Source organism: Ambystoma mexicanum, chromosome 10 (genome assembly GCF_040938575.1).
Source record: "Ambystoma mexicanum isolate Mex_15411 chromosome 10, UKY_AmexF1_1, whole genome shotgun sequence".
Taxonomy (NCBI): Eukaryota; Metazoa; Chordata; class Amphibia; order Caudata; family Ambystomatidae; genus Ambystoma; species Ambystoma mexicanum.
In genome coordinates, this window is record NC_090932.1 from 1,402,448,887 (window position 1) to 1,402,459,451 (window position 10,565).

Consider the following 10,565-nt stretch of genomic DNA (forward strand, 5'->3'; position numbering starts at 1 on the left):
CCACAACTGGGCTGCTTTGACAGGGAAGCTGTTCCCTCCGGCAGTGCTCAGTTTAAATGGGGGCACAACTAGCTGGTTGGTATATGCTTATCTGGTGGGTCTAGTGGAAGTTCTTCTTTTGAATCTTTCTGTTAGGTATTTGGGGGCTAAATCATTAATACTTTTGAATGTTAGTGATACTGTTTTAAGTTTAATTTTGTCCGCTGTAGAGAGCCAATTAGATTGTCTTCTGACATCTGAGATATGCTCTCTTTTTGAGATTTCTAAGGCGGCTCTGAGGGCATTATTCTGCAAGGTTTGGATTTTTGGCAACGTGTATTTATTAGACCCTATATATAGTGCATTACAATAGTCCAATTTGGATAATACCAGAGCTCTTGATAGGGTGAGGCTTCTGGTAGTGGACAGGAATGGTTCTGCTGCTCTAATCAGCTTACAGGTGTATGCGGTGCTAGATGCCATCGCACTCACCTGCTTTGTTAGAGAGAGGCAAGAGTTGAGGTAAAAACCTAATGTTTTTACCTCTTTTGCTACTTTAATGGTATTGCCATCTATAACAAATGATGAATAGTCATTGTTCAGTTTTTTGATATTTTGTGTATTCCCCAGAATGATGAGTTTCGTTTGTCATAGACCATGACGAGCCATCCATGCCTGAATGATGAGGTATATCTTATTCACCAAGGCCAAATTCTGTTCATAATCCCCCGAAAGTGGGATGAGGATCTGAGTGTCATCTGTGTAGTTAGTGTAGGTGACGCCCAGAAGGTCCAGATCATCGAGCATGGGCTTTGTGAAAATGTTATACATGGTAGGAGAGACGCAAGAGCCCTGGGGAACGCCACATGTGATAGATACTGGGTCAGCCGCTGCAGAGTCAGAGAAAACCCTCATAGTTCTTCCACTTAAGAACGACTTGATCCACGCAATGGCATGTGTGGAGAAGTGGGCTGCAGATTCCAGGTGGGTACAGAGCACATCATGATCTACCAAGTCAAAAGCCGCTGAGAGATCCAGTAGGAGGAGTAAGGCTGTTTTTCCAAGGTCTCTCAGCTCATCCACCTGGGGTTTGAGATCGATGAACGCAGTTTCTGTACCGCGCTGAGGCCTGAAGCCTGATTGTCTGGTACCTAATAGTTGATGAAGCTCCAAGTGTTTTTGGATCTGTAAGTAAGCCACTCTGTCTAGTATTTTTTACAGTAATGGTACCGTTGTAATTGGCCTATAGTTAGTCGGGATGGACGGGTCCAAAGTTTGCTTTTAAGGAGGGGAGGACCGATGATTGTTTGAGGTTATCTGGTATCGTGCCTGATGCAAAGGAAGTATTACTGAGTTTAGAAATAAATGGGTATAGGTCTCTGGCCGCATCTTTTATCAGTTGGACTCGGCACATGTCGCCTCGACAGTTGGAAGGTTTGAGCGAGAGTATTATCTTTTCAATCTCTAAAATAGTCACTTTAGTGAAGTTGAATTTTTGTTCTGGTTTGGTAGAAGTAGGTAGTTTACCTCTTTGAGTGGTTGAGGGAGGAATATTTTGTTTCTTTTTCTCAATTTTAGTTTGAAGTGTAGCTTTTTTGTCGTTTAGTGCTTTTTGGATGTTGGAGCACAACATTTTATTTTTGTCGCAGTTGTCCGGGGTAGGGATGGGGTTTTCCAGTTCATTTAGTATAATGAATAGCTCTTTGCAGTATTCTGTTGTTAAAGTTCTCTTTTTTACCTCTCCTTATTTCATTTTTGTAAGTCTTAGAGGTGTTGATGAGAGCTGCTTTATCAGTCTCAGATGGAATCAATCGCCAGGCGGATTCACATTTGCGTTTTTCAATCCTTAGGGATTTGAGGTGAGGGTTGAACCAGGTGTTTAAGTGTGCTCTGCTCTTACTTTTTCTCATTTTCAAAGGGGCGTTAGTGTCCAAGGCTATGGCCATGGTTGAGTTGAATTCATTCACTAGAGCTGACGGGTTTAGTGATTCAGGTAGGGCGTTGAGAGGATAAGTGGTAGCAGTTTGTCCGTGGTTATGTTTTTTTTATTTCTGGTTGGTAAGGGGGGAGTCAATATATTTTCCTTAGGTTGGGTAGTGTTTTCATTGATAAGGAAGGTTATTAGCGCATGGTCTGTCCAGATTTGTGGACTATCAGTAATAGTTACATTACAGTTGTGGTTGGCTACCCAGTCGAGTGTTCAACCTTTTATGTGGGTAGGTTGTGATATTCTTTGGGTAAATCCTAATTCTATGATGACATTGACAGTATTGTTCGCTTGTGAACCTTGTGGTTGTTGAAACCTAAGTTCAGGTCTCCCAGAAGGATGGCTTGCGATGAATTTTTAAAGTTATTTGAGAGGATCGTAGAGATGTCCTCAAAAGTTCCAATGGGACCTGGTGGCCTATAGATGAGGTGTATATTGATAGATTGAGAGGGTGAAGTTAAGAGTTTGGCAGTTAAGGATTCACAGGATTTGGTGTTTGACGGTGTTTCTATTTTTATGGTGAGATTATTTGTTGCGATAATGGCTAGGCCGCCTCCTCGAGAATTGTTTCTGTCTTCTCTGAGAATGTTCTAATTCGGGGGCAAGGCAAGCATCAGAGCGGATCCTGCTGCTTGGTGAAGCCAGGTTTCCGTTATGGCTAAGAGGTCATAATCACCTATTTGGATGAGATCGGCAATTTCTGTAGCATGTGCTATTAATTATCTAGCATTAATAAGGGCACCCTTCAGGGGGGTGTTTGGTTTAGGTGTTGTAGGGGTGACACAACTTTTCTTTTTGGTTGTCCTCTTCTTTCAGAAGTAGCATCAGCTCAAATCAGGATAGTCGTATATGTGATAAGGAAATACATCTGGACCTGTTGTGTTTAGCTTGAGTGGCACTGAAAAAATCTTTTTCAGGGATGCAAATATTGGTTTGCATGGCCCAGAAGCCTATCTCTCCGATTTATCAGCAGAAAAAAACAATATTTTCAGACATGCTGTTGTAAAGGACACAGGAGTTGTTGCTCTCCACCTGAGCTTGCTGTCATCTGAGAAAGTGGGTGTTCCTTTTAGATCCTAGGATTAATATGATGATAGATGTTTGGAGCAACAAAAAAAACATCTTTGCTAAACTTGCTTGTGCTCTTAAGGATGTAGCTGAGAATAATACAAAAGGCTAGCTGTCTGGCATCCCAAATGTCCAAGAAATTAACAGCCGATGAAGGGCAACAGTTATTTTCAGGAGATATTAATTGAGGTCATACCCTCTTGCAGATCCTTCTGTAACTCTCTGAGATCTAGGTGGGGGCCCTGGATCATCCCCTCTTCCCAACCCCATCCAAAAGAACATATTTTCTCCCGTTTCCAAAACCAAGCAAGCACTGTTAATTGTGACATGCCCTGCTACTATAGGAAGACACAAGGGCCATGAGATCTATCCACTGACACATTTGCCAGAATGACTACAGAAATTCTACTACAGTGGCTAAAAGCTTAATTAGCAAAATGTGTCTGTGTTCAGGAGATATTGTCTTCCAATTTTTAGAGAAATTGTACCCTCGCTAATTAAGCTTTTAGCCACTGTAGTAGACTCCATGGGGATGGGGACCATGGAAACAATGGTTCCGTCTATGACAGAGCCTGTGTTTCCATGTCCGCCTGCAGGCGGATGGTGTTAATCCCGCCAAATCAGACCTGGCGGGAGTGACGCCTCCCACCTGCAGGACTCGGAATCAGCCGGCCCGGAAACAACGGTGGCAGCGGATTTACTGCCACCATTGTTTCAGGACCGGCTGACTTGAATGAGGCCCTATGTCTTGCTGTGGAGTAATTGTGAGTGTTACATCCATGTGCAGTTGTGTGAATTACTGCTAGAATTTCTGGGTGTGAGATAACAGGAGTTTATGTTACATTGATGTCCTCTGTGTGGTATTGTAGCTCTTCCTGCCTTCCTGATGTACTTGGATGTCTATCAGTAAAACCACCTACCTTTAATCCTTGGCTCATACTACTTATACAGACCCAGTAGAAGCTGATTATATAACAAACACAGGCTTCTGAGCACAAAACATATGTGCACTTCCAAATATTTGCAAATGAACTTATGATCAGCATTGATATGATAGCATTTCAGCTTGATCTCTAGAACCTAACGTTTTTCATGTTTTACTTGTTTAAAGATGAATTAGACAAGCTGATCACAGACAGACCTGAACATTGCAGACCTGCTAAGAAGCATCATGAAAGTGATACATCACCAATGCAGAACCGTATTTCAAATCATGCAAGGCTGACTCTCCCCCACCTGCAGCAGCATCCAGTGATGACATTGTCCTTGCAGGCAATCCCCCTGCATCATCAGATCCAGACCCAGTCGCGTATAGCTGCAGGCTCTCCAGCCCCTGCACAGACACCACCTCTTCCTACCACCCATGACACCAGTCACAGTCCTCTTCACCAGCACATAATGAGCAGGGCAGCAGTGGACTTCTTGAACATGGCAACTGATCTGAATACAGAAGTTGATGCCCTCGACCCCAGCATCATGGACTTTGCATTACAAGGTAAGGGTGCTTCATATGTAAACAGTGCTTGTAGATTACAATCATTCCTTCCCTAAATCTTAATTCATGATACATTTAGTCAACCCTGTTCTGAACGGCTGGGGTGATCATGATTTAACCTTGATAACCACACAAATCCAGTGGAATAAATGTTTGCAAGACAGAAACATGACATGGTATCCAGATAATATACCAGTGGAAAAATACCATCCCCTGATTGCTCCCTGGACACGCCAGCACTGTCCTCAGATACTCTAGATTAATAAATAAGCCAAGTCCTAGAATATGTGGGAAGTGCTTTGTGGTGTCAGGAAATATTGATTCAAGAACTGTATTTATTTCACATGACCATGTTAGAGGTTTTGATCAGTCCTGCGTACTATTTGAATTTGTGAGCTTATGAGAGCAACTGAAATAGGTGATTTATATTTCCAAGGAGTGTCTGTTTAATTATACAATGACAATCCTATGTACCTTGGACTATGTGACAAATTTTACAAATCGTCTTCAACAATCCCAAAATGGGATATCCTATTAATTGCCACAGGAGGCTGTCGGGGATTGTCTTTTTCCTGAAATAAGAGACCAGTGCTACCATCTTATGAAAGATTGTGTTCATTTGAGTCGTTCATTGATTTCGAGACTTGTATAACTACTTCTAAAAGATACAAAGCACTCTGTGAAAATCAATGGTAAATCTCTTATAATGTAGAACCAGGAATTATTGGTTCACTCTGAGAGTTCACAAAAGACATTTTAACAGGGTATCTTTGACTACGGGACATGCTCTTTTCTCATTTAGAAAACGTAGACAGTTTTAATGGCTGAGTGTCTAAACCCCACTTAAATTACATTGTTGGAATTCTTAAAGAAACTTTATTCTGTATGTCATGCATTGAAGGACTCAGCTGACAAGAAGCAGTAGGCATAACATTGGGTATGCAGACTTAGCGATGTACATTGTATTTAGTTTAAACTCTTGAAAGTTACAGTCATGGTAATTCAAACATGATTTTCCTTTTTTTTCAAATCATCTTTTTTACTTTGAATGTTTTAGAGAAACGTGTATTAAGGCACATCCTAGATAAATAGAGAAGGTCGACATAAACAGCTTTGTCAAATCAAAATGAAATCAAGAGTATGACATTCAAAGCATTATCACTATCACTCTATCTGAATATGGTTTCAACTTGTAAAACGATATTTTCAGCTGCCAGATTTCGCCCAAAATATAGGCCCTTTCAAGAGTAACTGGCATGTTCTACTCTACTCTTGATACCTAAAATACCGCTCCAACACTGGGATACGTCCGTGTTAAAGCACCATGGAGAGGGTCAGGAGATGGTCTATCCCAGAGGCAGAAGAGATGGCCGAAGGTTTGATCAGATGTAGCGTTCATGAGTCCAAGACTTGGCCAAAGTCTTCACTACGCCCACAGAGTCTCAAGTTGATTCTGTACATCTGTGCAATATCCAGTATTCTGGAGCTTGCACACAGCTGGGATTGGGTTCAAACACATGCTGATTGACTGTCCACTGGTGGCAAAACATGATTTTTCGATCGCAAAACATGTTCAAAATATGCACCACTGAACATAATCATTTCTTTAAATGTTATGTCAGACTTTGATATAGCCAAGCGTAATATGGGGATGAATCATTTCTGTTTATAAAGAAAATCTTACTGTTTCTAAATCATTGTATTTTGCCAACTATAAAAATGATACGCAAATAAATAGAGCCTAACCATTTCTTGTCTCCTGCAGGAAACATTTGGGAAGAAATGAAGGATGACAGTTTCAATCTCGACAGCCTTGGTGCCTTCAGCAACTCTCCTCTCCACCTTTCTGACTGTGACCTCGGGACGACCAGCCTCACCCCTGTGTCAAGCAGCAGTGAACAGTCCTTCTCAGACTTACAGGTCACAGGCCTGTACACTTCCTATACAGCACTGGACACAGTGTCTTCGCCCCAATACATACATTCCCAGGGAATCAAGCCTATTGCACTTCTTTAGTAGTTTCCCTGTTTAACGTATGCACCTATGAGACTTTTACCGAAAACAGGTATAGAGAGGATGTCATGTCCTTTTCCAACTTCATGCGAGCCCGGAACAAACAATACCACACTCAACGGTGGACAACCAGCCATGCCACAGGAGCTAACTTCTGAGAGAGTAGCATTTTGGAATGCATGACTTTCATTATGTGTTAGAGAACACAATCCGGATACCTGTACCACTACCTTTACATACTGACAAAAGAGACAATTCCCTGGAATGTATCAGTCGCCAGAATCACGATTGCAGACTTTTTAGTGCAAGGCAAGTTTACACTCAGTGGCAGTTTTAAAAATTGGAGCAAAGTAGTCGCGTACCATTTCCAAAGGCTTCATTGTACCTTTTCCACAGTTTGCTGAAGTATGACTTGGATGTCATCTTCATAACTATTTCTTGTAAAAGAGCCAAATAATTGATGCGATCAAATGAAGAGAACATAAAGGGCCTGGAGATGAAGAGAACATTTTTGCAGGACACTAACTTTTTATTGTATATTAGTAGGTGTATTAATTTATTTATGAACACAAAAACCACTTCGGGCCTCTTGAAGCAAACTTGAATCATAGACCTGCATTTAAAAGGCCTGGCCATTTTGAAGTATCTTGAAATCTATTTCTGTGTACAGATTGTAGAATTTCCATTTTCCATTCCCTATAGCTAGAATCTTAGAATAATGACACTGTATTGTGCTTTATGGAATATTGTGCTAGGCAGTATTAATATTTGTAAATGTATTTATATTTATTATTGTCAGAAGGAAAACAATTATGTAAACTGAGGACTGTTTACAGTGTTCTTTTTAAAGCTGCAGGAACACATTTTTTTGGTATATGTAGCAACTAAACTTAATGTTGCTCATCACGTTTCTAAAAACAGAACGTCGGAAATTGAATCTATGATTGTTTGTGATAATGGTGGACCAGTACTGGAATACAGCAATTTCAAAGATATGACAACATACCCTTCTACTTTTTGTTCTATACAATGGTCATATCTTAAGCTTTAGACCTTTAAAACACTCCACCAATATCAAGACAATAAAAGTGTACTTTATTGCACTGATTTTTTTTACAGTAACAGCAGAGCTGTTTAAGACGCCTTTAAATATTTAAACCATATCTGTGATTGAACCTTTTGGCCCTCTGCCTCAAAATACACATGATGTGAAGGATAGACTAATTGCAATGCGTAACCTCTGTGCCCATGTGCCAATAACGTGCTACAATAACTTTATATGTTTAGATTTCTCAAAGGATAATGGAATTTCAATGAGCACTTTTGATACTGTGAAATACCTAGCTTTCAACATCAGAGACCAAATATTTTCTAACTCTACAGAATCCAGATTTGTCTTTCGTGCCCTGATTTTATAAACTCTTTAAACTTTCAGAGTCAGTATTTCTGTTATGTTGTCTGTTCCTCACATGTACAAATCCATATCCCACATTTCTATATCCTGTTTTATAAGGACACTGTTTAGTAACATTGTACAGAATTAAACTGGAAAAGCAGTGTTGACACCACATGTTCTTGCTTTATTTGTTTCAGGCATATTCATAGCTGATGCACAATGTTTCTTGTGCAAGTAAGTTCATTGTCTTGAAGTGTCCCGAAATCGGACACAAAACCAAGACACGTTTCAATTAGGACAGCACATGTGACTTATTGTTTTCACAAGAAATAGTGGGGGTCTGGTACGAGGGGTCAAAGAAAGGAAACAATGAGAACCACTAGTGATGGGACTGGATAAATGAAAGCTGAGTTAAGGTCAGAATAGTAAATGTTTTCTCAGGTGTTCCACACTCCACACACAGACTGGCAAGTTGGTTAGGGTTCGCAGAATCAATGTTTTCTTAGTTGTTCACCACTGCACACCCATATAAGGATGATGATCGGCGTCAGGAAAGTCAATGTAAAAGGATTATGATAAAGTGACAAAAATCTCTTGCAGTTGTTCAAGAAGATTCAACCTCAACTAGCAGTGGCCTGACATCTGCATCAAATACTCTGATCTTTGTCTTCAGATTCTGGACTTTTGGGGTTCCCGAATCAATGATGTGGTCTCCATGGCAAAAGACCCTTTTGAGTGCCACAGGTTTCTGCTCTACTGATCTCCCTGAGCTCCTTGACATAAAAAGGAAGGGAAATGTCAGCTCCTACAGGGTCAGAGAGCATGCTTTGGGTTATCCCTCTCTACTGTATGCCTCCCTGTTCTAGACTCCTGTTCCTAGGATCAAGGCCTTCCTTCCTGCCTTTAACTCTAGCTCCCTGTGCCCCGGCGTAACAACACAGTCTTGTTCCTCCTCCCACTTCTGCAATGTGCCCAGAGCTAGCTCGTCCGCTGAATCCTCCATGAACAACTGACTAGTTGGGATGCCGTTTCTCCTCCCACCATCTGAGACAATGTAACAGTAGCTCTCTAACCAGGTAGCTCACGTCCAACCTCATCCTCAAAGGGGACCAACATTTACTCCCACCACCTTCCTCAATACGTCCTTCTAGAATATCCCTCTCCTCCTCCAGGATAACCCTCTCCCTTTGACCTCCAATAGGTCGCTCTTCAGGTGATATCCCCTCTCCCATATAACCCCCTGCAGATGGCAACTTTCGTCTTTCAAAATAACTCTCTCCTGCACTATTCACTCTGATTGGTAACTCTCTGTCTTCCCCAATATAAGTCCCTCCACATAATACCTGTCTTACACCAATATAACTCTCTTCTGATGACAACCCCCCTCCAATACCACTCTTCCCTGATGACAACCCTCCTCCTTCAATACAGCTCTCTCCCCAACCTCCAGCCACCTTCTTCAAGCAACGCTCCTCTCAATGAGCCTCTTGCATGTAAAACCTTTGCTATCATCTTCCTGCAGCTTCTTGCGAAACCCTACCTCCCCCACTCGACTGAGGAGGCTGGCTTTTATAGTCTGAACTCTTATCTTCAGTTGGTGCTTTAGTATATGGACTGCACCGGTAACTGTTGATGAAGATTGGTAGATGATTTGATAGTCTCTTGCTCTGCACCACTGTTCTGCACCTGGTACTAATTTGGGCTCGAGAGTGGGATAAAGGTCATATAAGGTAAACCTGCCCTCTTCAGTTTACTTGGGAGCATGCATGTCCAAAACTTGCTGATTTTCTCTGACCAACGTGTGAACAAAATGAAGAAAGATTCTCTTGGAAGTAGGGAGCATTCTTCGTTTACAAAAATGTTGTGTGAACACCTACGCCTGACCAATCGATTAGGCCTGGTGAAATAGTCTTGCTCTTTTGCTCTTGTTGACTTTCTGGTATTCAATGCTCTTTGGTGTATTTCTCTGACTAGTGAGAACGCTATGGGATATTAAAGGCCCCTTGTGTTTTTTATGAGCCTCGCAGAGACTTCTGAGCTTCTGAGAACTCTGAGTTACCGTTATGTGCCCGTTACCTGTGTGTAAGGAAATGAATGATCTTCAATGTCAGATGAGTGAATGGAGTTTATCTTAAAAGGAAGAGATGCCTTTTCTAGTCTCTGATTCTGGCTTTGTTTTAAAGGTTTTTTGGCTGGTCCAGTTTCCCTAGGGTTTATATCCTCACTCTCCTCCTGACAATAAAGAATTTTAGGGTCTGGGGTAGAAGGTCTGTGGTTTCTGTCCGGGTATCTGACACTCTGTAAGTTGTCTTCGGCTCTGGACTCCTGCTCCACAGAGAAGAAGGACAAGAAGAAAACAAGGAGGAAATAGTCCCACTCCAGTTGTGATTATTCTTCATTACAATGCTCCTCCTTCGCCACCTCCTTCCAGAGGCGGCGCCATCAATCTACAAACCTGGAGTTGATTCGTCCTCAGAGGAATCAGTACCCAGATGGGTGCCAAGCTGATATGTATAGTTTCGGTTCAGCCTTCTCTACGCTTGCTGAATATGGACTCTTTTGGCTGATGATGTTGTAGATCTCCTTGCAGGCCTGATATCATTGGCTCCATCCTCGGCTCCAGTTTT

The 10,565-nt window shown here is 41.7% G+C and overlaps 1 protein-coding gene across 1 annotated transcript in view; it reads left to right on the forward strand.

The window, feature by feature from the left end:
- The window catches only part of FOXN4 (forkhead box N4), a 101,393-nt gene extending 93,291 nt beyond the window's left edge, over window positions 1-8,102 (forward strand). Inside the window, exons 9-10 of the mRNA XM_069619429.1 lie at window positions 4,146-4,529; window positions 6,295-8,102. Of these exons, the coding sequence (XP_069475530.1) occupies window positions 4,146-4,529; window positions 6,295-6,545 (635 nt within the window). The 3' untranslated portion in view covers window positions 6,546-8,102. The remainder of the gene's footprint in view (window positions 1-4,145; window positions 4,530-6,294) is intronic.
- The last annotated feature ends 2,463 nt before the right edge of the window (window positions 8,103-10,565 follow it).